General features: G+C 61.7%; 1 protein-coding gene and 1 long non-coding RNA gene across 2 annotated transcripts; one reads left to right on the plus strand and one right to left on the minus strand.

Moving 5' to 3' along the window:
• Positions 1 to 224: 224 nt before the first annotated feature.
• Positions 225 to 7,952, plus strand: LOC119564951. Its single transcript, XR_005223714.2, has 3 exons — positions 225 to 460; positions 6,480 to 6,577; positions 7,790 to 7,952. It is a non-coding gene; the product is annotated as an uncharacterized LOC119564951 (long non-coding RNA).
• A 430-nt stretch (positions 7,953 to 8,382) lies between these two features.
• On the minus strand, positions 8,383 to 14,137 carry CHMP2A (charged multivesicular body protein 2A). Its single transcript, XM_037888697.2, has 7 exons — positions 13,974 to 14,137; positions 12,130 to 12,215; positions 11,038 to 11,233; positions 10,592 to 10,771; positions 10,214 to 10,344; positions 9,501 to 9,562; positions 8,383 to 9,203 (listed from the first exon to the last, which is right to left on the minus strand). The coding sequence occupies exons 3-7, from the start codon at positions 11,203 to 11,205 to the stop codon at positions 9,082 to 9,084; spliced, it is 663 nt and encodes a 220-aa protein (XP_037744625.1). The 5' UTR covers positions 11,206 to 11,233; positions 12,130 to 12,215; positions 13,974 to 14,137; the 3' UTR covers positions 8,383 to 9,081.
• Between the last annotated feature and the right edge of the window lie 881 nt (positions 14,138 to 15,018).

Here is a 15,018-nt window from a genome sequence, read left to right on the forward strand (position 1 = left end):
GCCTCTGCACCATGGGGGGGGGAGGAGCATCTGGGGGTCAGGTCCCCAGAGACCCATTGGGGTTGCCACCCTCCAGGATTGTCCTGGAGTCTCCAGGAATTAAAGATTAATCTTTAATTAAAGATCATGTGGCGTGATGTAACCTCCAGCCCGGGTCCCAGCTAGGTTCAGCCGGCGGTGAGAGGGGAGGGCAGGGTGTGGGGGGAGGCGTCTGGCCCAGGCTAAGCCGCTGTGCATTAACCCCGGAGCAGTTATGACATATCTCGAATACCCGAGCGTGATCCTCCACCCCCTGCCGCTGCCCGGGTACCGTTCCCACCCTGCACCCAGAAGGACAGACAGACACACGGCTCAGCATGTCCGACAGCCCCAGCCCAGGAGGGGCCCCCCAGGGGGGAGCCCCAAATGAACCCGAGGGGCAGCCCCCCTGCGCTGAGCTCAAAGCGGCCATGGAGAAATGGTGAGTCCTGGCGCAGCTGCCAAGATGAGGGGTTGTGTTCAGGGGGGAGCACTGCCGGGCGGGGAGGGAGGGGGCTGGCACCCTGTCCAACCTGATCCACGGGGAGCCACTGCAGGGAATGGGGGGCAGGGGCTCCATGCAGTGGGGGCAGGGGGGATTAATAGGGGTAGGAGTGGCAGGGCTCAGTGGATCTGTGATCAGTGGGGCGGCAGGGTGGGTCAGTGGAGTGGGGGCAAGGAGCTCAGTGGGGCAGAGGGGCTCTGTGGGTTAGGGGCTGGGGGCCTTAGTGGGGCAAGTGGGGCAGGGAGGGCTCAGTGGGGTGAGGGTTCAGGGTTTTAATGAGGCAGGTGACTCAGTGAGGTGGGGGACTCAGTGGGGGAGGTGGCTCACAGGGGTAGAGGTTGGGGGCATTTGTGGGGCTGAGGGGCTCAGTGGGGTGGGGAGATTCACTGGAGTTTACTTAGGAGCTGGTGGGGGCAGGGGAGCTTAGTGGGGTAGGGGTCTCAGTGGATTGGGCACAGGGGGTCTCAGTGGGGTGGGGAGGTCTCAATGGGGTGAGGGCAGGGAAGCTCAGTGGGGGCTCAGTAGGGCAGGGGCCTCAGTGGGGCAGAGCATCTCAGTGGATTGGGCACAGGGGGACTCAGTGGGGTTTGGGCAGGGAAACTCTATGGGAGTCTCAGGGAGGTGGGGCTCTCAGTGGGGTGGGCACAGGGAGCTGTGCCATGCACTCCATGCCCAGTGCCCTGGTGTGTGGGGCAGGGGCCCAGCCCAGGTGAGGCAGACGGGTGGGAGTTGGTGGGGTCCTGGCTCTGCGGTTCCCCAGGCCGGGATAGGCAGAGCCAGGCCCTCGGCTCTGGCCATGTGGTGCACGGACCGGAAGGGAACGGCAGAAGTTGGCCTCAGGCGGCCGGCCTGGAGACAGCTCTGTGGCCCCAGGGCACCCCCACGCCCCAGGAAGCAGCCAGCCCATCACCCCTCTCAGCATGACCAACCCCACAGGGAACGTGGGGGCTTCCGTGGGGCAAAGGCCCTTCCACTCGGGAGATTGAGCCCCAGCCACGCAGTGGTCCCAGGCCCAAACCTCTCCGCACCAGGCCCCACCCATCCAGCCCCAGATATACGGGGCACGAGGGGTGTGAGAGAGATGTGTAGTGACACAGCCAGATTGGTTGGGGGGGTTAGTGAACGGGGCTGACAGAGGGGAGTGAATGAGGGGTGTGAATGGGGAGCCAGTGCCATGGGTGTGCATTGGCAGCGGTGCCTTGTTAGAAGGTGTGACTGTGGGGGCCTCGCAGGGAGGGGATTGAAGGCAGCTAGCGGCAGCGATAGACCCGGTGGGGTATTTGGGGTTGGATGACTGGAGGGGTGTATATGGGGATGGAGGGAGGGTGTGTATGTGGATGGATGAAAGGAGGGCTGTGTATGGGGAGGGAGGGATGGTGGGGTGTGTATGGGGAGGGATGGAGCGGGTGTATGGGGATGGAGCAAGGGATAGAGGAAGGGCTGTGTATGTGGACGGAGGGTTGGCGGCAGGATGGTGTCTATAGGGAGGGATGGGTGTGTATGGGGATGGAGGGGGATGTATGGGGAAAGATGGTGGGGTGTGTATGGGGATGGATGGCAGGGTATCTATGGGGATGGATGGCAGGGTGTGTATAGGTATGGCGGGGTGTGTATGGGGAGTCTATGGGGATAGATGGAGGGGTGTGTATGGGGATGGATGGTGGGGTATCTATGGGGATTGATGGCGGGGTGTGTATAGGGATGGGTGGGTCGTCCCCCCGGGTGCGTCTCCCCCCCCCCGGGGGCTGTCAGTCCCATCATCCCCTACTGGCTCCCCACCCCACTGTCAACTAGAGACGGGGGTGGGGCTCAGTGGGGAGAGGCTCAGCGATGGTTGGAGGAGGGCTCAGTGGGGCTGGGAGTTCAGTAGGGATTGGACAGGGGGCTGAGGGGCCGGGGTCTCAGCAGGGGTTGGACCAGAGACTTGCGGGGGGAGGCAGGGGTCTCAGTGTGGCAGAAGTCTTGACCAAGGGCTCAGTGAGGGGCAGGGGGCTCAGTGGGGGTGAGGCAGGGGGGCAGGGGGCACAGTGGGGAACAGTGGGGGTTGGCGGGGGCTCAGTGGATGTTGGGCAGGGGGCAGGGGGCTCACTGGGGATGGAGCGGGGGGCAGGGGGCTCAGTAGGCATGAGGCAGGGGGCTCAGTGGGGGTTGGCATGGGGCTCAGACAGTTGCCGAGGGCGTTCCCATCCCCTGGAGTCAGTCCCTCGGGTTCACAGGTCGAGGGCAGTGGCTGTATCACCAAGCCTCCTCCCGCCCCCCACTCAGCCATGCCCTGTCCCCATTCACCCCACCCCCAAGAGTTGGCACCATCCCCACAGCTGGCCTTGGGCTGCCGTGCCCATCTCTGGCCCCAGAATGTCCCTGCTCCCCCCTCCCCCGGCAGGGGAGCAGACCCCGTTGCCGGATCCTCATCCCCAAATAACTCCACAGCTAACACTGCCATGGGGGGTTACAGCAGGGACACACCGACCCTATGGATGCCGGGTGAGTGGGTAACAGAGCCCAGGGCTTCGCGGGGCATGGGGGCATCACAGCAGATGGGGATGCCCCCCTCCAGGCCCCAGAGTAAGACTGTAGACTCCCAGGGGGACAAGCCAGGACTCCTGGGTTCTATCCCTATCTGAGAGGGCAGTGGAGGTCTAGTGGTTAGAGCAGGGAGAGCTGGGAGCCAGGACTCCTGGGTTCTCTCCCCAGCTCTGGGAAGTGAGTGGGGGCTAGTGGTTAAAACTGGGGGGCTCGGAGCCAGGACTCCTGAGTTCTCTCCCAGGCTCTGGGAGGGGAGTGAGGGCTAGTGGTTAGAGATCGGGGGCTGGGAGCCAGGACTCCTGGGTTCTCTCTGCAGCTCAGGGAGGGTTCCAGTGGTTATAGAGTAGAGGGGGGAGGCTGGGAGCCAAGACACCTGGCTTCTCTCCCTCCCTCTGCCCCCATGTGACCTTGGGCACATGCATGCCCCCCCCCCCTTGGGTTGTACTTGGGGCTGAGCCCCCCGCAGGGTAAGGCGCTTTGCTCGCGGCGCTGCCAGGAGTTATTACTATGATTTATAAATCCCCCGCTCGTGTCTCCTACGGCCGGGCTGATCCAGCCGGCGAGCTGAGCACGACCCCCAGGTGCTCCCTGGTCGGGCCCAGGCCACACCCCACCCTCCCCCATGGGGTGCCCCCAGCCAGCTCCACCACACTGAGCCCCACTGCGCCCCACCCCGCATTGGCACGCAGGCCACAGAGCCAGCTGGGCGATGCCTCCCCCGGCAGCACCTTCCATCTCCCAGGCCCGGCTAATGTGCTCGACAGGGGCGTGCCGTGACCCAGCACCTGGCACCATCTGCTCTGCCGGGCCAGGGGGAGCGAGCGGGTGCCGCTGAGGAGGCTAGTTAATTACTGTGATGGGGTTAGCATGGCCACCGCAACCTCTCCCCATCTGGCCTGATCCCCGCAGCTTCACCTGGGACGCACCCAAGGTCACAGGGGGGACGGGGGCACCATAGACCCCAGGAGTCAGGCCTTCCACTTGCCTGTCCACCTGCTAGATTCCCTCCTCTCCCCAAGCTGGGGAGAGAACCCAGGTGTCCTGGCTGCCAGCCCTCCTGCCTCTAACCACTAGACCGCACTCCCCAAGCCAGGGATTGAACCCAGGCGTCCTGGCTCCCAGTCCCCGACCCACGGCCGCTCCTGCTCACACACACACTGCTTCCACCCCATCCCCCGGCGTCAGCCACCCCCCGACCCTGGCGCAGTGGCTGCGCTGAGACATGGCCCCACAGGGCAGATGCCCCCCATGGCTGGCACCCACCAGGTCACGTGGGGACAGCTAAACTGCGACCAGCCCGGCCGGCAATGACCTACATTCGGCTCTGCCACCCCGTTCCCATGGCAGCAGGGAGCGAGCATGCCAGAGGAGGGGGAGGGAATGGAGGCTTTCCCCACGGTGCCTCCAAGAGACCCCCCTTCACCTCCGCCTGCCCCACGGTGACCCCTAGGGACACCCCTCCGTCCCCGCCTGCCCCACAGTGCCCCCCAGAGACCCCTCTTCCACCCCCACCTGCCCCACAGTGACCCCTCAGGACACCCCCTCCACCCCGGCCTGCCCCATGGTGCCTCACACAGACACTTCCTTCACTTCCTGCCCCTGCAGAGCGACTGGAGCCCTCGCCAGCCCCCCAGGTACGGGCTGGTGGGGCCAAGCAGAGCTGGGGCATGTGGGCCGGGCGGCAGGAGGGCGTGGTGCTGCTGACTCAGCCCTGGCCTCATTAGCTCCGGAGAAAGGAGCCGCCGGGGCAGCCAGGCGGGAGTAACGGGGAGGCCGGAAAGGGGGTGCGGGCACATGGGCATTAACCCATCAGTGGCCACACTCCCCCTCCCCCCACCACCCTCCATTAACCCCTCCCTCACTGTCCCTCCCCGACCACTAACCAAGACCCTGGCAATTCAGGCCTGCTGCCCACCCGGCCCCAGATGTGGTGGCAACTGAATACCTCCTGACTCCCACCCCACACACATGCCCCAAACTAGCAGCCAATGGGTTTTCTGGGCCTCAAACGACCACTGTGGTATAGTGGGGCTCAATCCATGGTGTCCTGAGCCCCAGCTCAGGGCTTTAACCGCTTAGCCTGGCTCATGGCTGAGGGGAGGAGGAGGGCGCGGTGAAGGGGGGGCGTTTGCATCAGCTCCAAAGGGCACCAGGATCCAGCCCCAAACAATTGTGGCTCATCAGCACCCCGCCCCGCCACCTCCCTTCCCCCTCCCCGCAGCTCTGCAGCTGCCCCTTATCTGCAACCTGCAGCCCTAACCGACTGGCAGGCCGTCCTCCCGTCCACTACCTCCCAAGCAGCCTGGTTTTGGGATGAGAGGGATCCCAGCCTGTCCCCCCCCCCACCCAACCTGCAGGTCTGGATCCTCTCTTATCAGCCCTAGAGCTCACCCAGCACCGTCCACCAGATCTCAGAGCGCTTTACAGAGGTCGGTTATTCCCCACTGTACAGATGGGGAAACTGAGGCAGGACTGGTTTACCCACTGTCACCCAGCAGATTAAGCCCAGTCCTGTGCTCTCTCCACTAGGCCACTTGCCTCCCACTAAACTGTTGTTATTATTCTGTATTAGGTGTATTATGGTAGCACCTAGGGGCCCCAGTCATGGCCCCCATGGTGCTGGGCGCTGTACATTATTTATTAGGTGTATTATGGTAGTGCCTAAGAGCTCCAGTCATGGCCCAGGACCCCACTGTGCTAGGCACTGTACATTATTTATTAGATGTATTATGGTAGAAGTAGGATCTCGCCTCTCCCTCCCCCCCACACCCTGATCATGGCCCAGGACCTCACAGTCAGGGAGCAGGGGCGCAGGGAGGGACCCCTCTGCACAGGGTGATAAGTTCCTATGTGGGGCACCCCTTGCAGCACCAGGCTCCCCATTCCCACCAGCCCCGGCAATGGGGCGTCTCTAGCTTCGCCCAGCACCAGCCCTCTGCTGCTCTCGCATGGCCCTGGCCTGCTCTGAGCGCAGCACCCTAAGCCTGTTGCCCTCCCTGTGCCACGGCTCCCCCAGCCCCATATGGACACCATGCCGCACCCCTGGACAGGCTGCAGGGGGTGGGGTGTGTCTGGCTAATCTAACCCACCCACCAGCCCTCCCCATACGCACACCCTGCAACCCTCCCCATAGACACGTCTTGCAGATAAGGGTTTGGCTGGAGGGAGGGTGGGGACGACATAGGAGCGGGGGGTCATTGGTTTCCCAGCCTCTTGGTTCAGCTTTTAGGGAGGTGGGTCAAAGGATACTGGGCTACATGGGCCCTGGGTCTGATCTGGGGGTCAGGGAGGGGGCAGGATACCAGGGTAGATAGGCCCGTGGCTCTGATCCAGGGGGCAGTATACTGGGCTAGATTGGTCCATGAGTGTGAGCCAGGCAAGTCCCTCCCCCCCATTTAATGACACCACCACCACCTGCATTTCTTCACAGCGTGAGGGAGAACGGGGAGGAGTCGTGCAAGGAGCTGATGGAATCGTACCACGAGTGTCTCCGTGCCCTGGGCATCAAGGTCTAGCAGCCCCCACACAGTGAGTTCCCCTCCCCCAGCCACATAGGGAGGGCAGGGGGAGCCCAGGGCTGGGATAGCAGGGGGGTAGTGCTGTGCCCCCCACCCTGCACCACTCCCCTAAGCCCCTTCTTTTTCTCGGATGCCTCCCTGGGCAGCCCCAGAGGGCCACAGCACCAGCCCAGAGCCACATGCCCACAGCTGAGTCTCCTCTCAGCCCCAGAGCAGCCTGTGCTTGAGTTTGGCTTGGCCTCCCCAAAGCAACCCCCCACCCCCAGAGATGCAGGACAGCTCCAGCATCCCAGTGCATTTGAGCCCCCAGCAACAGTTGCCAGGCGACCGTCTCCCCAGTGATGGCACTGAAGGTACCCAGGTGCTGGAGCTGGTTGGCATGAGGCTGCTGGTTCCGTTGGCCGCACAGAGCGAGCGCCAGGTTTGCAAGAGAACATTTTTGAGTTAAAGGGACAATTTGCTTTTGACTTACAATTGAAAAAGTTAAGAGGCAGTTACAGTCACACCCCCTCGTTCACATCAACACCCCCAGGTTGACTTTACACCCCTGATTCACATCCACATCCCATCATTCACATCCACACTCCCTAGTTCAATTTACACCCCCTGGTTCACACCTACAACCTCTCCTCATTCACATTCACACCCTTAGTTCACACACACAATTCCTGGTTCAATTTACACCCCCTGGTTCACACCTACAACCTTCCCTGGTTCACACGCACACACCCCTACATCACATTTATACCCCTGGTTCACATTCACATAGTGTGGAACTGCAGAGAAGGAATAGACAGTTGAAGTCCTCATGCACTTGTATAAGGTGTTCAGTGTACTCAGAGCAACCCCACTGTCCACCTCCAGCTTCTGGCAACTGATTTCCGTGCGTTTACACAGACTTGTTTGGGGCAGAAGTCAATTTTTTAGATCATGTCTCACACTTTATATTATTCTGTTCCCCCATTTTCCATCCCAAGCTCCTTCTGATGCGGAGCATCTCCATGTTTCCAGCCCACGGTCCATTTTTGCCCAAATGTGCTTAAAGGGAGTTTGGAAATAGAGCGCCAGGCTTGGGGCAGTGGGCCTGGTGGGGTGGGAGGGCGCTGCTCTGCCCTGCCCTGATGGCCGCTCCAGCCAAGTGGCAGTCAGAGACGGGGAACATGAAGGGACCAGGGTCTTTCCCCTCCCCTCCCCAGGTTCAGCAGTTACTCCTCTCTTGCAGGTGCTGGCGTGGCCAATGGGTGCAGGGTCACCTGGCGGAGCCCGGCTGAGAGGGCGAAGAGCCACGAAGACACACCAGCGGCCGTGGAGGGGGCAGCTGCTCCAGATTCGGGGGGGGAGGGGGGAAAGGATGGGGGGCAGGGCTATAAACTGGCAACATTTTACCTGGGCTGGGTGTGTGTGATCAATGAGCGCCAGCTGTATCCCCCCACACACACAAACTCCCCCCTCCCCCTGTAACATGCCTCCAGTGCCCCCCCAAATCCCCATCAGTTGCTTCCTACCCAGTACGAGGCAAGGGGCACCAACCTCCCCCCAGAAACAATGATGCATCCAGGTGGGGGAGGGGGGAGAAGCTGGGCTCCAGGATCCCCTAGAAGAAGGAGAGGTGGGGAGGGGCAGAGTGCTCAGAGGAGGTGGGGAGGGATCGCCATGGCCCCTCCCCCACTCCAACCCAGGGGGAGGCAGCCGCATAGGACAGCTCCCCCTCAGGCCCCAGCTCACTGCAGAGGAGATTGGGTGGGGCTCTGCCTGGTCAGCTGCCCCCCCACCCCCAAATCTATGGGGCAAGAATCAGCCAGCAGGCACCATGGATACAAATCTACAGCCTTTATTACAACCCCTCCCCCCCAGCCAGCCAGCCAGATGGAGGCAGGAGGGCCTCAGCGCAGCCCCCTCTCCCTGTGCAGAGGATGGAGAGCTCTGTGCCGGGGGGGAGGCTCCCAACCTGTGCCCCCCAGATCCAGGCTCTAGTGGGTGCGCCCAACTGCCCCCATCCTATAATCCCAGCCCCCCCCCCCCCCCCCCCCCCACACCACCTAGGCTGGTGCAGCATCTGCCCATCTGCTTCTCCCCAGAGCCAGCCTCCCCCTCTCTGTGTGTGTGTGTGGGGGGGGGGGGGGGATGAATCCAGCCTGAGCTGGCAGCTCCTGGGGGGTGACTGCCATTACAGAAAAGACACCCCCACCTGTAGTGTACTTGAGCTGGAAGCTAAAGAGTTAAGAGCCCCCCAACCCACAGAATCGATTCCCCCACTCCCGGGACAGCTGCAGCAGCCCCATAGCCAAACCCCCAGCCCCATTACTTTGGAGTAGGAGACTTGCTCTCCAAAACTGGCAGGGACCTTCCACCCCACCACCTAATCCCCCCACATAGGCAGAGGGGTGGCTGGGGGGCGGGGGGAGAAGTACGCAAAGAAGGGTAGAGGCAGCAGTTGCAGCCCTAGGGCTGTTGAGAGCAGTGGCCAGCAGTGGGTGGGGTGCCCGGGGTAGCACGGCGGGCAGCCCCAGCCCTTCAGTCCCGGCGCAGATTCTTCAGCCGCTCCTCCAGGTCGGCATCGGCATCCGCCAGCGCTGCGGAGGGCTCGGCCTTCTTCCCGGCCGTCACACTGAGTGAGGCCCCCGTCGAGGGCAGGTCTGCGGGGACAGGGGGTTCAGGACACCCAGAGCACCCCACAGCCCCCACGTTCCCCCACTGAGCGAGGCCCCTGTCGAGGACAGGTCTGCCTACCCAGAGCACCCCACAGCCCCCCATCTCCCAGGCACTGGCAGGGTCAGGCAGAAAAGGCCTCCTGCGCACTGCCCAGTGCCCCCGACAGCTGTGCTGCCCCATGACCCAGCCGCAGGGGAACTTGGCTCCCAGCCCCCTCCCACCCTGTGAGTGCCTCCTGTCAGGGCCCCCTTTGCCCCGTCCCCCGCTGCTGGGATACTCACTGGAGAGCTCATCCGTCAGGGTCAGGCCCAGCTCATCCAGCACCTGGGACACCACAGCATCACTGGGGGGGCAGAGATGAGTAGGTGAGAGCAGGGACACGGGCCGGACCCCCCACACCCAGAGAGGAAAGAGCCACGCCCCCAGATAACTGGGCTGGAGAGGAGGACCAGCACCCCACACACCCAGCAGCCAGAGTCCCCACACACCTGGGGAAATTTAGTTGGGGATTGGTCCTGCTTTGAGCAGGGGGTTGGACTAGATGACCTCCTGAGGTTCCTTCCAACCCTGATATTCTATGAAAGGTGCCAGGACAATGCCCTGGGTGTATCCCTGGAGCAGGCACCAGCTGGGTGAGCTCATTCTCACCCCAAGGGTGTTGCTCGGCCTGGGGAACCCCTCTGGGGGGCTCAGTCTGTCACCTGTCCTGCTGATGGGCCCTGGGGCCAGATGGGAGCCAGCATCCCATAGGGGGAAAGATCCCATGTCCCATTCCCCACACCCCTGATCCAGCCAGTCCCCTCAACCCCAGGGCCAGATGAGAACTGGCACTCCCTAGAGGGGAAAGGCCCTGGGTCCCATTCCCCAGCCCCCTAAGCCACCCAGATCCCCATCCTGGGGCCAGATGGGAGCAGGCAGCCACTAGGGGGGAAAAGGTCCCATGTCCCATTTTCCCGCCCGAGCCAGCCAGTCTCCCCAGCCCTGCCCCCCACACCTCTCCTCCTCATCATCCTCGTCCCCCATGGCGTCATCGATGGCATCATTCATCATCTCCTCCTTCATGTCCATGATCTCCGACTGCTTCTCAAACTCCATCATGATCTTCTGGATCTGGGGCAGCTTCAGCTGGAGGGGAAGGGGAATATGAATATACAGTCACTGCCTTGGGGAAATTGAGTAGACTGGCCCTACAGTGCCCCCTGCTGGGAGAGGCCAGGCTGAAGTAGCCAGAAGCCCCCACACCATGGCCAGCATCCTGCCCTACTCCCCCAGTACCCCTTGCTGGGAGAGGCCAGGCTGGAGTAGCCAGGAGCTCCCCCCATGGCCAGCAATCCTGCCCCCTGCCCAGCCCGGCTGGCAGAAGCCCACGTACCTGTCTGTTCATGGTGGCCATGGCCTTGGTGACGCCCTTCATGGCCTGGGCCATGGAGTTGTTGGACTTGAGGGTCTGGATCTTGAGCGACACAGCCTGGATGTTCGCTCGCATCATGATGAATTTCTTGACATAGCGCCGGGTTCGCACCAGGTCCTTGGCCATGATCTTCACTGCGTCCTGCCAGGGGGATGGGTTACAGACAGAGACACCACCTCCCCCATAGCCCTCATCCCCCCTGAGCTTCACCACGTCCTGCCTGGGGGATGGGTTACAGCAAGGAACACCCCCATGTACCTTTCCTTCCCCATGCTCTTCACTGTGTCCGCCCTGTGGGTGGGTTACAACTGGAGACACCCCTGCCCACCATGAACTTCACCCCATCCTGAGGGGGACAGGTCGGGCTCGAGCTGGAGATGTTACCCCCGGCCCTGCCCCTCGCTCACCATCTGCCCCTGCTTCGCCATCTTCTTGATGTCAGCGATGATCTTCTTCTCCTGTGTCTCCAGCTTCTGCCGCTCGCGGTCCATATCCCGCATGGCCCGGTTCAGGGCCCGCTGGTTCTGCCGCAGCATCTCCTCCGGCGTCTTCCGGCGCCCGAACAGCAGGTCCATCTTGAGCGGGGCAAGGGGCGGCCTGTGGCTGTGGGGGACAACAGCAGCTCAGGAATTTGCAGGGAGGGGAACAGCTAGGGGAGCCCTGAGCAGCCCAGGCTGGGAGATGGGGAGAGAATCCTCTGGATCTGACAGCGAGTGGGGCAGGCAGCTGGTCAGGGCTAGTCTCCACCTCACACCCCAGGGGGCAGGGCAGCTCTGCCTCCTTGTGGGCTTAGAGCTGGGTTCTCTGGAACCAGGCTCTTCCCCGCAAAGCTGGCTGGGCCAGGCTGTCCCCCTCCAGGCCATGCAATGGTAACAAGGCAGGAGTATCTGGGGGCTGTCTTGGGTGCACAGGGGGCTCCCTCTGTCCATCCCCCCTCCCCACCCCCACAGCACTTCTCTGGGTGCACCCCCCCCACGACCTCTGTGCACTTCCCACCAGCAGCCCAGCCTGTCCCGACACACACAGGGCACTGCTGCGCCAGTCCTGGGGTCAGGCCCAGCCCAGCCCTGCGCAAGGCGCCAGAGTGGGTCAGACCCAACTCCAGGCTGCACACGCAATAGGGACCTGCCTGGCGACCCCGCAAGGCAGGGCACAACCCCAGGCAACCCCCACTTCAGCCTGGGCAGGGGAGGCACGGTGAAGGGGGCTGACTGCCTCTAAGGGAGGAGAGGTGTCAGAGCAGCAGGCAGCTCCTTTGGAGGTAGGGAACCCCCTGGACCCCACCCCAGGGAGACCCTCCCCCACCATGCTCTATTCACGCACCTCCACAGACAGGACAACCTGCTCAGCAGGAGCCGAGCCAGGCACAGACCCCTCCCCATTGATTTGAGGCCACAGCTGATCCCAGCTGCTGGCAGCGCTGCCCCTGAGAACGAAGGGGAAACACTACTCCCAAACCCGGGAGGCACTCAGGGCCAGCCAGCCAGCACAGTACTCACCCAAAGGAGAGAGCAGGCTCGTTACAGGGGGTGGCGGCTGGAGGAGGCAGGAAACGCTGGAGTCAGGTGCACGCACACAGAGCGAGCTGCACAGACAGGAGAGGAAGGTTAGTGGTGTGGAAATGTCTCTGTGAGTCCTGGGTTTGGGGCACTGCTCTGGCCGGACATGCTGCCAGAGGGGAATGGAGCCCAGTGCCACTGCTTAAATATAAAGTAAATATGCTGAATCCCTGAGCCTCTACCAAAAACATTGCATTCAAAGCGGTTTTTCTACACAAAGAATCGGGGGGGGGGGGGGGGGGGAAGATATCAAACACGTGAGGTCAAGCTTTATAAATACAGCCCAGTAGCTCAGCCAAAGTAATTATAGACTCATAGACTTCAAGGTCAGAAGGAACCATTGCAAGCCACAGAACCTCACCTACCCACTCCTGTAATATACCCCTAACCTCTGCCTAAGTTACTGAAGTCCTCAAATCATGATTTAGAGACTTCAAGTTCCAGAGACTCCACCATTTACACTAGTTTAACCCTGCAAGTGACCCATGCCACAGAGGAAGGCAAAAAAAACCCAGGGTCTCTGCCAATCAGGCCCTGGGGGGAAATTACTTCCCAACCCCAAATATGCCTGTCAGTTAGACCCTGAGTATATGGGCAAAACCCACCAGCCAGACACCTGGGAAAGAATTTGCTGTAGTAACTCCCTGCCCATGTAGTGTCCCATCACCAGCCATTAGAGATATTTGCTGCTAGCCTTTTAGGAGACTCTCTCATTTTCAAGAGATGTAAATAGGAACTTAAGCTCAGTCGCTTACACTTGGGCACATCTGAAAATTTTGTCCCGGGCTGATTTGAAATAATCAATTTAATTCACTGAAGACAATTAAAACCCTCTGGTTAAAAATGAATCATTTTGCTGTAAACATGAAAACTGTTCTGATATGAAAAGTTTATGGATCTAAAACATTTAGGGTTGTTTTGGTTAATAAAAGTCATATTAAATGTTGTTTTGTGCTGTCAGTTAAACAGTTACCATCCAAATGCAGTTTGACACAAAACCTCAGTGAACAGTTAATTCTCTAGGGGATAGCAAATGCCAAATTGCTCATTTGCTAACATAGTGAAAAAGGCCAGTTAATTCATAAGAATTTGAGAGTATTAAGCTACATAGTTACTTAAACGTATATAATTATAGGGAATTCTCCTAGGTAGCACAAAAATGTCCCACTTCTGGCGTCCAAGCTCTGTTATTAGCTGTAAATCGATAGGTGTGAATGAGTCTAGTGATCCCACAGGTGGGGGGAGGGGGGGAAATGCCCCTTTATTGGAAAATAACTAGCACCCAAAGAGAAAAGTTGATTAAAATCAGTGATCCCACAGAGGCTTCACATGAGATGATTTCAATTAATCCACCCAGCCCCAGCTGGGCCCCCCAGAGCCTTCCTCCCAGCTCCTCTACCCCTCCCCACCCCTCCTCCCTGCACCCAGCCTCTCCCTACACCCAGCCCCCCTGCTCCCTAACCCACCCCCCATGCCCCACCCCCCTACACCCAGCCCCCCTGCTCCCTAACCCACCCCCCCATGCCCCACCCCCCTACACCCAGCCCCCCTGCTCCCTAACCCACCCCCCCATGCCCCACCCTCCTACACCCAGCCCCCCTGCTCCCTAACCCACCCTCCTACACCCAGCCCCCCTGCTCCCTAACCCACCCCACTATGCCCCACTCCCCTCCCCCTACAGACAGGCTCCCCGCACCCCCCTGCCCCCAGGCGCTACAGAGACCCCGCCGCCCCACGGAAACGAGGGAGGCGGACACAACCCTCAGCGCCCCCCGGGGTCTCACCTGCCGTCGCCCTCGCCCTCTGTCAGCCTGTTTCCTCCTCTCACTTCCGCCTTCGCCCCGCTGACGTCACAGAGCACGTGAAGGGCGGGGCGTCAAGTGACGGCGGTGGGTGGGGCGCCGCCCCCGCGGGTACGACAGAGAGCGCGTCCCCGCCCTCCACCCCTGCCCGGAAGTCACCATCGAGAGGAAGGGCAGAGCGACGCCCCCCCCCCCCCCCCCGCGCGGCGGACCACAGAGAGGAGGGCTAGAGGGGCACCCCGAGCTCCTCCCCTCCCCCTCTAGGGCCCCGCCCCCAACAGGAGAGACACGGGGGCGGGGCTGGGGGCCGAGGGCGGGATGGCGCGGGACAGGGGGCTGCGGGAGGGGCTGGGAGGGGAATTGGGGGGAGTGTAGGGTGCCAACTTTCTAATGGCCGAAAACCGAACACTTTGCCCGCCCCCTGCCCCGCCCTTTTCCCGAGGCCCCGCCCCTTTCCCAATGCCCCACCCCCAGTCACTCCATAACCCCTCCCTCCTTCCCTCTCCCCCACCCTCGCTCACTTTCACGGGCTGGGCTTGGGGTGCAGGAGGAGGTGGGGGTTCAGGGTGTGGGAGGGGGCTCTGGGCTGGGGGAGGGGTGCAGGATGAGGGCATGGGAGGAGGCTCTGGGCTGGGGCAGGGGGTTGGGTGAGGGCTCCGGGTGGCACGGACCTCAGGCAGCCCCCAGGAAGCGGGGACATGTCCCTCCGGGCCCCAGCTCCTAGGCATAGGGGCAGCCAAGGGGTTAGGCGCCACCGCCTCAGCTCCCATTGCCCATGGTTCCCAGCCAATGGGAGCTGCGGAGCCAATGCTCAGGGAGACACCTGCAGGCGGGAGCTGCACATGGAGCCCCTGTGGCCGCCCCTATGCCTAGGAGTCAGAGGGACACGCCGACTACTTCCCAGTAGCCCTGCTGCACCACCAGCTGGACTTTTAACGGCCCAGCCAGCGGTCCTGACCGGAGCCGCCAGGGTCCCTTTTTGACTACGAGTTCCCATTGAAAACCGGACACCTGGCAAACCTAGATG

The sequence above is a fragment of the Chelonia mydas genome, chromosome 23, assembly GCF_015237465.2.
Source record: "Chelonia mydas isolate rCheMyd1 chromosome 23, rCheMyd1.pri.v2, whole genome shotgun sequence".
NCBI lineage: Eukaryota > Metazoa > Chordata > Testudines > Cheloniidae > Chelonia > Chelonia mydas.

Excerpts from the sequence above, each read along its gene's own strand:
- CHMP2A (XM_037888697.2), bottom strand. The coding sequence starts at position 11,205 with ATGGACCTGCTGTTCGGGCGCCGGAAGACGCCGGAGGAGATGCTGCGG. Across the intron at positions 10,772-11,037 it reads TGGCGAAGCAGGGGCAGATG|GACGCAGTGAAGATCATGGC; the intron begins GTGAGCGAGGGG and ends TCCCCCTGGCAG. Across the intron at positions 9,204-9,500 it reads CCTGACGGATGAGCTCTCCA|ACCTGCCCTCGACGGGGGCC; the intron begins GTGAGTATCCCA and ends CTGTCCCCGCAG.